Raw genomic sequence first — 14,306 nt, forward strand, 5'->3', positions numbered from 1 at the left:
CAATGTTTTGTGTAGTATGTTATGGCAATTGAGCTTGATGTCTGCAAATGCTGCCCTTTTGATCTCAAATGGTTGATTGTTCTAAGGAGTGTGTATCTTCCTAGCGTTATTGTTCCCCTTATAGACCTGTCTATTGTTTGCCTGAAAATTGAGCTATGGGAGTGAGTTCAGTTCCAGGTCCAAAGATCCAACCAGTAAACCTGGTTTTTTGTGGGTTTTTTTAATGATTTTGAGTTTTATTCCACATTTTTCTCGCACACTATGAAGGACCTTTTAATATGATCCTTTTCAGAGAGATCAGTAGTGGTAGCTGGGCACCATCTAATTCTTCTGGTCTCAGGGTCATGGAGGCTGAGGTTCACGTGGTCCATTAATCCTTTGGACTGATATTTCCATGTGTATTTGATTTTCTTCACTGTTCTTTGCTGCAAATGGGAAGAGACTAATAGTTCCTCCTTAGATGGCCACTCTTAAGTATTTAAGACCCCAGTTACTACTCACAAAAGTAGGATGTAGAACATTGTCCTTGTGGACTCTGTTGTGCCAGTTGACCTTGATGTCCCCTGAGACTATGATCCTGAGAACCCAGGCCCAGTAACTCACTCCCTCAGGGTTTTTGGTTATGGCTAATAAGTTTTCATAATTTTGCCCCCTGTATGCTCAGCTATATTCATGGATATATTTGCAGCATATGTAAATACATATGTAAAAATATCCTCTGTGGTAGAGAGGGTTTTAAACTCACCAAAAAAGTGCTTTTATTAAACAAATACTATAAAATTCCCTAAGACCAGCAAAATTCTTTATTAATTCCAGTACTTTGTATTTGGTGTTGCCTATTGATTGTAACTTTGTAAAGGAAAGAAGGAAGGGAAGAAAAGTAGCATTTGTAAGTATTTTTAGTGTGTTGGGCACTGAATCAGGCAATTAATCTACATCATTTAATCCTAAGAGTAAACTTCAAGGCAGGCACTGTGCTCTGCATCTATAATTCTGGTCCTGAGACTCACCAGGGCCAACTCACTTGCCCAGAGCCAGGACTAAAACCCAGATCTGTCTAGTTCCAAAGACCTCCTCCCACTCATGGACTGTTCTCTGCAAATCCAAATCAGTTGTTTTAGAGAGGGAAATTGTACTGTGGTCAATTTCATCTAGGAGAACCCCTGTTTTCCAGCTCCATGCCTTCCATGGATGTGGTTACATTAACTTTGCAGCTTTAAAATGATCCAGTGGAGTGTAGACTCCATAGAAGGACACATAACAGTATTTTCTTTCCAAAATTCCTGGTTCTCAACTAAAACCTTAGCCAAATTCCAGCTGAAGCAAAGAAAATTAGCTTCAGGGGACATGAGAATTCCCCCCCCCCCCGACAGCTGGAATCAAGGTAGAAAGTGTTGACGCAGAGAAGGGTACAGGTAAACTTCAGGAGGTCAGAATTGGGAGAGATTTTGCTCAGCTTAGAGGTGAAGAGAGATTTGGGAATGTTTCAGGCAGGATATAGCATTTAAGCAGAGTGTTGGCCTTGAAATGACGGGAAAATTCATTCACACAAAAAGGAAGCAACAAAGACACAGAGGCAGGAAAGTGAGGACATTGGTGGGAAATAGGGTACTAAGAGTGTACTCTCGACAGCCTTGCTCTCCATAGGAAGAGGTGGCTCAGGTATCTGTTGTTGTTGTTGTTATGTCCCGTGGAGTTGGACCCGACTCATAGCGACCCCTCCTTGGGTTTCCGAGGCAGTATCACTGCGGAAGTAGATTGCCCCATCTTCCTTCCGAGGAGTGGCTGTGGGTTTGAACCGCCAGCCTTCTGGTTAGCAGTCAAGTGCCTTAGGCACTACACTACCAGAGCTCCCAGGTATCTGTTAGAAAACAGAATACATTCCATAACCTGGTATGTTACAATCATCCATTGCTGGAGGAGCAATCTTCCAAATGATATGGCACATCTGGAAATGTCTCCCTTCTGAATATATATAAAGGCATGGTTTTATTTTGTGTACAAGTGGTTAGTGTAACTAATGTCCATTTTAAGACTTGTGTTTCATTTTGTTTCTGCAGAAGGAAACTCCCCTTGCGAATGCTGCCTTCTGGGCAGCCAGGAAAGGCAACCTGACTCTCCTGAAGCTGTTGTTGAACAGCGGCCGGGTGGATGTGGACTGCAGAGACAGTGTATGGACTGGATCCGGTACATGCATGCCAAGAACACACTATTCTCCTCTGTTGGCATGAGAGCCCTTCGTGAATGCATTTCCCTTCACAATGCTTGTTTCCTTTTTTTTGCGTTTTTGCTTGCTTTATTCTTTTGACAAAATCCAAGGTACTGTGGTGACCTTAAAAATGTGTGGGAGGAGTCAGAAAGCACACGAAACAATTCCATGTGTAAAACAGAAGGAAGCCACATACAGTAGGGAGAGACACTTCCCTGGGAACCAGAGTTGGCAAATTCCAAGAAGAAAAGGCAGTTTAGTCAAAGAATTAAAACCAACTGCTTCTGTGAAAAGATGTGGATAATTTAGAGCAGAAGGACCTTTGCATGGATGTGGAAGTTTTTGTTTTTGTCTTTGTTTTTTCGTACAAGGATGAGAAAACAGAAATTGAAGCCCCCCCCCCAGCCTCTCTCATCCTTTCAGTACCTTTTACAAACATAAATACTCTAACTGGCAATTAAAGGGGAGATATAAATATATCCCATGGCCCCGTACCAGGCCCCACTTAGCCCTTTCCTTCCTTACTAGAAGCAATAATCACTGTACTCACAGGACTTCACATTTCTGGGGTCTAGGAGGTCCTCAGATGAGGAGAGAGCTGAGATGTTTTGATTTTAGGATTTAAATAAAAATGTTTTCAAAGGATCCTTACTGTTTTCATGAAAACAGGGTGTGCCATTTCCAACTTTTATTGCACACATTTGGTAAGTGAAACCAGCCACCAGCCCAGGGGTGAAATAATAATGTTTGTGCAGTTGGTCTACTGTGTTCTGGGTGCAGGGTATCTCGGGTTGACCCCTCCAGACCCACTGTCCACCCTTCTCCAGCCTGCTCTGTGTCCCAAGTGTCTGAACTTTATACATTGTTGCAGTGGACTTGCCTGCCTCCTGGCTTCCAGTTGGGGTTGGCCAATAGCAGCATTGGCAGGAAGTTGGAGGGTGGGAGGAGAAGGAGATTGGGGAGCCCAGTGCCCTCCCTGCTCCTGCCTGCCAGGCCTCCTGCATGGCACTATCATGCTCCAGGTCCTGAGAACCACAGCTTCCCCCACACACACCCTCAGGCCTAGGGCTGGTGATGGAATCCTACGCTATTCTTTGTACCACATCTTTATAAATAGTGTCTTCATTAAGTTTTCTTCAGATTATCCCCATTTGGATGCCCATCTTTTTCTGAATGGAGTCTTGGTTTTCTATGAAGTGACCATCTGGTCACTTATTTGGCTTATGAGTCAGCAGTGCTCCATGGGACAAAACTGTGCTTTACCTACACTGACCATTTGGATGACTGCTTTTCTCCTTTCTTGAAGTTAATCCTTTTCAGACACCCCTGGGTCTTCCTCTTGACTTTCCAGGGTCACTCTGCTATACTACATTCATCCTTCCCCAGACAATGCCCCATACATCAGGCTTCTCAGAATCTTTCCCCATCAGAAAGCATCTATCTTTCCTCTTTCCCTCAGAGCTCACTGTCTGTTGAGTGGCGAGTAGCTATTTTGATCCAAAAATTTGCTTTTTTGTGCATACATGAGTATGTTTATAAGTCACCCTGTTCTGATTACCTAGTGCCACTCTGACAAGAATATACCACAAGTGGGATGCTTGAACAAACAGGAGTTTATTCTCTTATTTTGGAGATTTTAAGTCTGAGTTCAAAGTGCCAGGCTCTAGGGCCTGGGTGAAAGCCCCTCAACCTCAGGCTTCAGCTCTGCCTCTTGCTCCTGGCCCACTGGATCTAGAGGCTTTTCTTCACTCAGACAGCTGCTGGCTGCTGAGACTGACAAGCCCAAGGTTGACAAGTAAAACGGTACAGTCCCAATGTTCCCAAGCACGTGGCAAGCCATTAATTCAAGTCCATTGAAAGTTCCAGGGTCAGCAGAACATGGCAGGCTGCTGAACAATGACACGGCTACATGCAGGGTTCAAGTGTGCATAAGCTAGAGAAAATTCCCAAAGCTGCTGCTTATATATGGGAAGCAGACCACATACCCACAGCAGCTACTCAGCTGCTCCAGTAGATTCCACCATGGACTTAATTACCAATCTCACCCTGGGGAATAACTGCATTCAGCTGCCCAGCCACTCAACCAGGCCCAGCCAAGTTGACACACAAACTTAACCGCCACACAACCCCTCCTTGCTTTTGTTTTAAATCATTTTATCGGGAGCTCTCTGGAGAGAGAATTCCTTAACCCCAAGGAACAACTCTATGATGGTAATTTCCAACATTTATTTTGAAAGATTCTCTCAGGCAGGTTAGTGATGTCTGAGTGGCAGAGAAGTGTTTGGGAACAGTACAGCCCTTTGTTTCCCCAGAATTTCACTGTATTCATATTTGCCTCCTCCACATACCACTTGAGGAGCTCTGGTAGCATATACCTAAAATACTTGGCTGCTAACCAGAAGGCTGGCAGTTCAAACCTACCAGCCACTCCTTGGAAAGAAGGTTGGGCGATCTACTTCCGTAGTGATACCACCTCGGAAACCCAAGGAGGGGTCACTATGAGTCGGGTCCAAGTTGACGGCACATAACAACAACAAACATACAACTTGAGCATGGAGTTCACAGTCTGTGATGGTAGTGGTTAGCTTCTCAGGCTAGTACTGCCCTTGCTAGTAGGACCAAGGCCCCAGGATCCTAGAAAGCCTGTGAGAGCCTTCAGAATGCAAAGATTGGTCCAGTGGGCTTTCTTGGGAACTGTTCCTAACCTCAAGTATAATATAGTCAGATTTTTCCAACAAATGGCAGCAGATACTAGGCTTTATATTCCAAAGTTTTAAGTGGCTGATGTTCATGTTCAGTTTCTAGATTCATGCTGTCTTTACATGATGTTCACATTTTTGCTTAAAAAAAAAAACTGCCATCAAGTTGAGTCCAACTCATTGTAACCCTTCATTGGGTTTCCAACATGGTAAATTTTTACAGAAGTAGATTGTCTTAATCTTCGTTCCACATAGCGGCTGGTGGGTTTGAACCGCCAGTCTTCTGGTTAGCAATCAAATGCCTTAGGCACTGTGCCACCAGAGCTTATCTCTAATGCTATCCCACATGGATATGTGCTGTTAACACACATTTACTGCAAAAATGCAATGGCAAGGTTTTTTTGTTCTTTTTATATATAATAATGTATGTGCCTGGGAGCTCTGGTGGCATAGTGCCTAAGGCATTTGACTGCTAACCAGAAGTCTGAAGGTTCAAACCCACCAGTCACTCCTCGGAAGAAAGATTGGGCAATGTACTTCCATAGTGATACTACCTTGGAAACCCAAGGAGGGGTTGCTATGAGTTGGATCTGACTGGACAGCAGTGAGTTTGGTTTTTTTGGTAATGTATGTGCTTACTGTCTTTGTTGTGGTTTTCACTACATTTATACCCATCACATCCTCTGGTCAAAACCAGTTTTTAAAAGATACACACACTCACACATTAAGTATTAGAATTGACTGGGATAATACCAAAACCAAACTCACTGCCGGCGAGTCGGATCCAATGCACAGCAACCCCTTCTTGGGTTTCCCAGGTGGTATCACTATGGCAGTATATTGCCCAACCTTCCTTTGGAGGAGTGGCTGGTGAGTTTGAACTGCCAGCCTTCTGGTTAGCAGTCAAATGCCTTAGGCACTACGCCACCAGAGCTATAGGATAACATGAAAATGGAAACTAAACTGTAACTTTGTTGTTGTTGTTATATGCCGTCGAGTCAGCCCCGACTCATAGCGACCCCTCCTTGGGTTTCCGAGGCAGTATCACTACGGAAGTAGGATTGCCCAACCTTCCTTCCGAGGAGTGGCTGGTGGGTTTGAACCGCCAGCCTTCTGGTTAGCAGTCAAGTGCCTTAGGCACTATGCTACCAGAGCTCCCTTTAGGCAATGAAATAAAATACCATTAATTTTTAAAGAATTAAATTCAGTCAAGCTAATGGGTTTTAAATATAAAGAAAATAATTCTGTGTAGTATAATACATCAACAGATAACCCCTTCTTTATTCTCTTTCTCCTTTGTCCAACCTCTGACTTTTTCTCAATTGAACATGATGTAGAATTGAAAGACAATCCACATAGTGCTTTTATTTGTTTCATCCATCTTTAAGACAAATGACTGTACCATTTTTTAATTTTCTCCTTAAAATATCCAAATTATTTTGTATTTCCTCTGGCTTATGATTAATTTTATTTTGAGACAAGTGTTGACCCATGATAAAACATTTTCTCACCTCTTACATAATAGATACATTCATAGTCTGTCTATTCAGATTGGCTTTAAATCAAGGGTTTTCTAATCTGATATCTAAATAAGATTTCTCACATTTAGGAAGAAGATTGTCATTCCAGTACTGGAGAATACAGAGAGAAAAAAAATTCAACAGAACAATGTCCGGTACAAACCAAAAAAACCAAACTCACTGCCATCGAGTCAAGTCCAACTCATAGCAACCCCTACTGGTTTTCCAAGGCAGTAAATCTTTACAGAAGTAGATTGCCCCATCTTCCTTCCATGGAGCAGCAAGGGGTTTGAACTGCTAGCCTTCTGGTTAGCAATCACATGCCTTAGGCACCATGCCACCAGAACTCTTTAATGGATAGTATACTCTACACTCTCGCATAATGCCAAATATGGTCCTATGGCATAGGAACAATATCATGGAGCATTACTGTGAAGTCATTAGCTTTTCCTGACTCTGTAGTCTTTTTATCTACAGTAAACAAGACTTTCCCAAAACTAGTATTGCCATTCACAAAAGTCAGATGATGCTTACTGAACTATCATAATGTTATTTCAATATCTAATGTTTACTGAACACTAGTTCATCTAACCTCTGGCATTATTATACTAAGTATGTTGCCTAAATTATCTCATTCATTCATTTAACTTAATGAGGCAGATACTTTTATTTCCACATTTTATGGATGAGGAGAATGAGATTTTGAAGGGTTGTGTAACCTGCCCAAGATCATACTGGGAGTGACCACTCAAGAATCCTGCCTTCCTATAAAATCCCACAGATGAAAATAACATAAACTAAAACTAACTTACACCTGGTGTGCTTTCCTCATAAGCAAAAGTGTATCTCTAGTCATCCACTCCTGAAAAGTAGGCTGCTGACCATGGAGAGGTGGTGGGTAAGGTAACAATTTAGTAGCCCTTGAAAATAACTAGGTAAAAGTCTACTTTAATTGGAAGAGCCCATATCATGTTATGCCTCAAGTCTTTGAATCTTAAAGCTGAAAGAGATCTTGGCAATCATCTTACCCAATCCCTCATTTCAAAGTTGGAGTAAATGAGTCCCAATAATTTTAAGCAACTTCCCCCAGGTTACACTGTTGGTTGATAACAGCAGTGGACTTAGGCCCCAAGGCTCCTGCCGCTTCATGCTTTAATCTTGTTTCATTGTGGTGTTTTTCATCTTTACCTGAACTATTTTGAAGATAAAGACTGTCAAACACAAAACTAACCAGTACCATCTGACATTTTTTTTTGCATTAATAATAGTAGTTTAAACCCAACAAACCAAACCCACTGCCGTCGAGTCGTACCTGACTCGTAGCAACCCCTCCTTGGGTTTCTGAGGTGGTATCACTACAGAAGTAGATTGACCAAACTTCTTCTTCATCTGTTTCTCTTCCATCCAGCATGGCACCACACTCCTCATGGTAGCTTCTTACGCTGGCCACCTGGACTGTGTGAGGGAACTGGTTCTGCAGGGAGCAGACATCAATCTCCAGAGAGAGGTAGGTCAGCTCTTGTACTTGAATAAGAATTACCAGGGTAACAAACATGGAAGTTTTCATAGTAGTGAAATGGTAAGGAAAACAGTGGTTGCCATCGACTCCTGGCAGCCCCGTGTGTGTCAGAGAACTGTGCTCCATAGGGTCTTCAATGGCTGATTTTTTGGGAAGTAGATTACCAGGCCTTTCTTCTGAGATACCTCTGAGTGGACCCAAACCTTTTAGCCATTTGTACCACCAAGGGATGCCAAATTGGTAAGGAGGACAAGAGTAATCATTGCTTCATTCCTTAGCTTAAATTAAAGCTTAGATTCAGGAGCTCATTTGCTTAAAATAAGACCCAAGCTCCAAAACCAGTTGTGCTTCAGGTAAGTGTATCTTGTCAGGCATGTGTCTCAGTCTGAGGTGGCCAAACTTTAATCACTTTCCTTAAACACTTACATGTTTTGTGCCAAGCCAAAAGCAGTTCTTACTTCTTTTGGAATGAGATGCTATAGAACTGACAGAACTTTAGTGTGAAGATCATTATATTTTTAGATGAATCGAGTCACCAACCTATCCTTGATAGGTTTACTTACTGAGACATTCTCAACCATCCTCTCCAAGCCATATTTTCAAAGGACTTCTCTGAGCTCTGGTAGTATAGTGCCTAAGGCATTTGACTGCTGACCAGAAGGCTAGTGGCTCAAACCTACCAGCCACTCCTTGGAAAGAAAGTTTGGCAATTTACTTCCATAGAGATGCTGCCTTCAAAACCCAAGAAAGGGTTGCTGTGAGTCAAATCAATGTGATGGCAGTGAGTTTGGTTTTTTTGATGTGGTTTCTCTGATTGTCTATGTATTAAATAAGATTCCCTGAAAAAAAAAAAAGCCATGAAGGTGAACACTGGACTGAACTGTGAGCCTTTTCCCACACTCTGCTCAAAAGCAGTCTTTTTTTTTTTTTTTTTAATTTTACTGTGATTTGGGTGAAAGTTTACAGAGCAAATTCACTTTCCAATACAGTGGCTCACATATACTTTGTCTCATGACATTGACTGCTGCCTCCCACAGTGCAACAGCTGCCTTCCCACTTCCTCCCCATAGCCACCTCTTTCCTGTGTCCTTCCCTCCCAGGCACTCCTGCCCCCCGAGCTGTCTCCCTTGCATACACATCCCTTCTCTTCTCCTATGTTTGATCTCTCCAAGGAGTGTATCTTCCTAATGTAAATGTTTAGCTCACAGAACTGGATTCAATTCCAAACCTCAAGGGCAGCTAGAAGCCATAGTCTCAGGGGTTCCACTAGGCTCTATCTGACCAGCAAACCTGGTCCCTTTGTGTGTGTGTGTGTGTGTGTGTGTGATTTAGAGTTTTATCCCACATTGTTCTCCCACTTTATCCAGGATCTCCTACATAGATCTCTCTCTGAGTAGTTGCCAGTGGTAGCTGGGCACCATCTAATTCTTCTGGTCTCATAGTCATATAGGCTGAGGATTGCATGGTCTTGGACTAATTGCTTCCATGCATCTTTGGTTTTCTTTATTCTTCTTTGTCAAGAGCAGTCTTGGGGACTTGGTCTGGCCAGAGGATAAACAGGTGGCCCAATGTAGAGGACCAGTGGGGAGGCAGGGGCATTTTAGCAAACCTTTGGGATCAGACGTGAGGGGCCTTTGTATGTTTTCCGACCTTGGGTCAGATCATGATCCTGATAAGTTGGCCATTAGGGGGACACATCCTCAGAACATACCTGGAGTGAATCTTCTCCCTCAGTCCATACTAACTTAGACCTGACATGGGTTATAGGACAAGCTCCAAACCAGACCAGACCACTTGGTTTTCCTTAATTCAGCCTTATCTCAGGTCATACCCCACAATCCTTGGAGAAAGGGCAAGCCATAAACCAAATTTCCATCAAGTCAATACACTCCACTTTTCCCCTGGACTGTTACCCATCAGTGGAGCAAATTAAGACACTCCAGGCTAAAGGTTGTGTTGACTTCCAAAGTGTATCCTCCAATCCCTCTTCTTACCCCTTCTGGGTGTCAGAGGCCTTAATAGTAGACCATGGATGGGTGACATTTGACTGAAAGAATTGCGGGGGGAGGGGGTATCTCATTTTCTATAGCCCAGATCAGCAAGTCTGATCTGATTTATTGAAAGTAGTAGTACAGAGAAGCTTCAGTAAATTCAATCAGATTTTATCACAGATTCTTTTGAGCAATTTCCTTAAACTTTAAAAAAAAAAAAAAAACCTCAGATAGTCTTTATTTTCCAATCTGTTGTTTCTAAGAAAATGTCAGGTAGATGGAGTTAAACAGAATCCACCACAGAAAAGACCCTGGAGAAGATCCTAGCAAGAAACCCACCTCCCAAAACTGGGGCCAGTCTCACCAGGAAGTGGTCTCAACTTTACAGTTATTCTGTACCCCTCCACGAGTTATACCAGCACTGTCAGGTGGATTGTGTACTTGCATTTGAGAACATAGTCCCCAGCTCCAACATCCCAGAAGAGAGCAAATGTCTGTCATGAGATCAACCCCTACCCCTACCTGAAGGCACAGTAGCCTGGGACTAACCCCATAACTCAGTGGGGCAATGTGACACTCAAGCCGCCCTCCTTCCACTCCCTGGCAGATCCACACCCCAGACCCACCTCCTAGACGCCACAAGGCAACCCAAGTGCCGCCATGTCTGCCCAATGACGCACTGATGGCTGTGTGCACTACTATGTCTGGGGGAGAAGTGCCTGAAATTCTGAAATTGAAACCTAAAGACCCACTACTGCAAAATCTACCATGGGTAGCACAAGTCCAGTTTAAAAAAAAATCACATCCGACTCTGAGAGAAGGACTATACATCCTTCCCCAGTTCCAGATCAGGAAAAGTCAGAGTTCCAGTCTGCTAAGACAGCACCTGTGGTGAGGCAGGTCTCGATGGAGGTCTCCAGCGCTCCTTGGCACTCTCCAAGGTGCATAGCGGGAAACGGCTCCCTGAGGATAGAAGCCCATTCCTGGCCACTCCGCAGCCCAGGCAGCAGCTCCTCTTTATGGTTTTTGCTGGCACCCAGAACGAGAGCCTCGCCAAGGTCTGCCCACAGCTACTTCTGCACTGTGGGCTCTGGTCCCGCCATTTGGGGCCCTCAGAAGGCCACCACTGCCAGCACTACCATGGTCAGCATCTTGTCCCCCCAGGCGGCAGGCCAGCTTCACCTTGCACAGCAGAGCTGCCATTGCGCTGGGTCTGCGATCCGGGACTCCTTCTCCTTTTTTTCCAGTCGAGCTTGGAAAATCTGTCTTGGAAGAAGTATAGCCAGAATGCTCCTTAAAAATGAGGATGACAAAACTTAGACTCCTTACACAGACTTTGGACATGTTGTCAGGAGAGGCCAGCTCTAGAGAAGGTTATCATGCTTGATAAAGTGGAGGGTCAAGAAAAAGAATACCCTCAAGAATGGATCAATACAGGCTGCAACAATGAGCTCAAACACAGAAACAATTGTGAGGATGGCTCAGGACTGGGCAGTGTCTCCTTCTGTTGCATATAACGTTGCTGTGAGTCAGAACCAATTCCACAGCACCTAACAACAACAGATCATTGTTTTAGGTAATTTTCACATCAGCAGTTAATTTCTGTCTGGGAGAAAAATGTTCAGACCCTTTTAGAGTTGTAGTGGAAAATTACCCTAATCTTTTTTTACCCCTCTCTCTCTCTCTCAGTTTTATTCTCATTTATTATAACGTTAAAGAAAAGACAGATTTTCCATAATAAAAACAATATGATCCAGATCTGCTCATTCAAAAGAAACTTTTATGCTGAAAGGCAGTTCCAACATATACAAAAATCTCTTAAGAACTGAGAAAAGCTCTGAAATAAGAGAAAGAAATATTGGTTTGATTTCTAGCCAATCTGTGGTTTCTGTGGTTTTTACTTATCTGTTTGTTTGGTTCCAATTGCTCAACTCATGTTCTTGGAGATGACAGACTCTTGTGCACTGAACACAATAGCCCTTGAGAACTTATCCAAAGTGAACCCAGGTTAGCGGTCACCTGTATGGCTCAACAATGATGCTAGGTAAGTTCCCAGTGATCCCCTGAATTTCCTGAGACCATGGCAGTCTGGGGCCATGGAGTTTCTGAGCCAGAAAGAGCCCCAAACTCACCTGCTCTGTTTTAGAAGCTGACAGATAATGCCTTGTCATGCTTTGGAACTTACTCGTATAGCAACTTTGCTTCATTCTTAATCCATTTTCCAATATCCATAATATTTGCTTCCTGAAAATGTATCTGCTGCCATTGTTTTCTTAGGTTGGCTATCTAAACACATAGAACATGCTAGTGAGACAAACTGGAAGGTAATGGTCCTGATATACCATTGCTTTAGAGAACCAGCACTATTGGCTGACTAGGAGCTGCAGGTATAGTTGGTGCGAAGCCTTGTGTTTCACTACTAAAGTGTATACATTTAAGACCTTCATACACATTCCAAACTGAAGACTATCTCCTATTGTCTACACATTGCTTCATTAATGTGCATAATATTTGATCCACTGCTCGTCTGTTTGTCATACTGTGGTGGCTTGTGTGTTGCTATAATGCTGGAAGCTGTGTCACCAGTCTTTAAAATATTAGCAGGGTCACCCGTGGTGGACAGGTTTCAGCAGAGCTTCCAGACTAAGATACTAGTAAGAAGGATGTGGCCAGGTCTACTTCTGAGAAAATTATCCACTGAAAACCTTATGAATAGTAGTAGAACATTGTTTAATATAGTGCTGGAAGATGAATCTCTCACGTTGGAAGGCACTCAAAATAGGACTGGGGAAGAGAGCTGCCTCCTCAAAGTAGAGTTGACCTTAATGACATGAACAGAGTAAAACTTTCAGGAGTTCATCTGCTGATGTGGCACAACTCAAAATGAGAAAAAATAACTGAAAACATCCATTACTTAATGGAATGTGGAATGTATGAAATATGTATCTAGGAAAATTGGAAATTGTCAAAAATTAAATAGAATGCATTAAAATCAATATCCTAGGATTTAGTAAGGAGCTCTGGTAGCATAGTGGCTAAAAGCACTTGACTGCTATCCAGAAGGCTGGCGGTTCAAACCCACCAGCCACTCCTCGGAAGGAAGGTTGGGCAATCCTACTTCCGTAGTGATACTGCCTCGGAAACCCAAGGAGGGGTCGCTATGAGTCGGGGCCGACTCGACGGCACATAACAACAACAACAACAGGATTTAGTAAGCTGAAATGGACTGGTATTGGCCATTTTGAATCAGGCAGTTATATGGTCTACTATGCCTAGAGACAAATTGAAGAGTAATGGCTTCACATACATTGTCAAAAAGAACATTTCAAGATCTATCCTGAAGTACAATGCTGTTAGTGATAGGGTAATATCTATACACCTATAAGGAAGACCAGTTAATACTACTACTATTCAAATTCACCCACCAACTACTAAAGCCAAAGATGAAGAAATTGAAGATTTTTACCAATTCCTGCAATCAGAAATTGACCAAGTATGCAATCAAGATGCATTGGTAATTACTGGTGATTGGAATGCAAAAATTGGAAACAAAAAAGAAGCATCTTTTTTTGTTGGAAATTATGATCTTAGTGCTAGAAATGACACCAGAGATTACATAATAGACTTTCAAGACCAGTGATTTATTCATTGAAAATACCTTTTTTCAACAACGTAAATAATGGCTATACATGTGGACCTCACCATATGGAATACACAGGAATCAAATTGACTATGTCTGTGGAAATAGATGAGAGAAGCTCAGTATCATCAGTCAGATGTTGACTGTGGCCAGGGCTCACTGTGGAACAGACCATCAATTGCTCATATGCAAGTTCAACCTGAAGCTGAAGGAGATTAAAACAAGTCCACAAGAGCCAAAATACAGCCTTGAGTATATCCCACCTTGTGATAGTTGGGCCTGTGTGTCAACTTGGCTGGACCCCAGTTCTGTGTAGTTGTTCCCATGATGGGATCAGATGACTGTGTTCTGAGTGGCCAATCTGCCCAAGGGGAGTTTCCCTAGGGGTGTGGCCTGCTTCCAGGATATCCAGGGACATTCTAGGAAGAGAGACATTCTTTTGTGGATCAGGACCCTGGAGTGCTAACTACAACCTTCCGTGAGTGAGCAGCCCACCACTCGGCCTGGGGATCTTGGATTCATCTTTTGTTGGAGTCAACAACCAGTGTACTGCCTGCCAGCCTTGAATTTCTCGGCCCCCTAAGGTTGTGGAAGCTAAGGCTGCCTCCAGCCCAACGTTTCCTCCAGGGACTTTGGACTTGCCAGCTTCTATACGTTTGTGAGCCATTTTCCTAAGATAAATTTCTCTCTCTCTCTCTCTCTCTCTCTCTCTCTCTCTCTCTCTCTCT

The 14,306-nt window shown here is 43.1% G+C and overlaps 1 protein-coding gene across 1 annotated transcript in view; it reads left to right on the forward strand.

Annotated features, from left to right (window-relative positions):
- Nucleotides 1-1,347: 1,347 nt before the first annotated feature.
- Nucleotides 1,348-14,306, forward strand: part of ANKRD29 (ankyrin repeat domain 29) — a 46,551-nt gene continuing 33,592 nt past the window's right edge. The window contains exons 1-3 of the mRNA XM_007935611.1: nucleotides 1,348-1,384; nucleotides 2,035-2,171; nucleotides 7,837-7,935. Of these exons, the coding sequence (XP_007933802.1) occupies nucleotides 1,348-1,384; nucleotides 2,035-2,171; nucleotides 7,837-7,935 (273 nt within the window). The remainder of the gene's footprint in view (nucleotides 1,385-2,034; nucleotides 2,172-7,836; nucleotides 7,936-14,306) is intronic.

The sequence above is a fragment of the Orycteropus afer genome, unplaced genomic scaffold (genome assembly GCF_000298275.1).
Source record: "Orycteropus afer afer isolate SDZICR_OR568_19922 unplaced genomic scaffold, OryAfe1.0 scaffold00030, whole genome shotgun sequence".
Lineage (NCBI taxonomy): Eukaryota > Metazoa > Chordata > Mammalia > Tubulidentata > Orycteropodidae > Orycteropus > Orycteropus afer.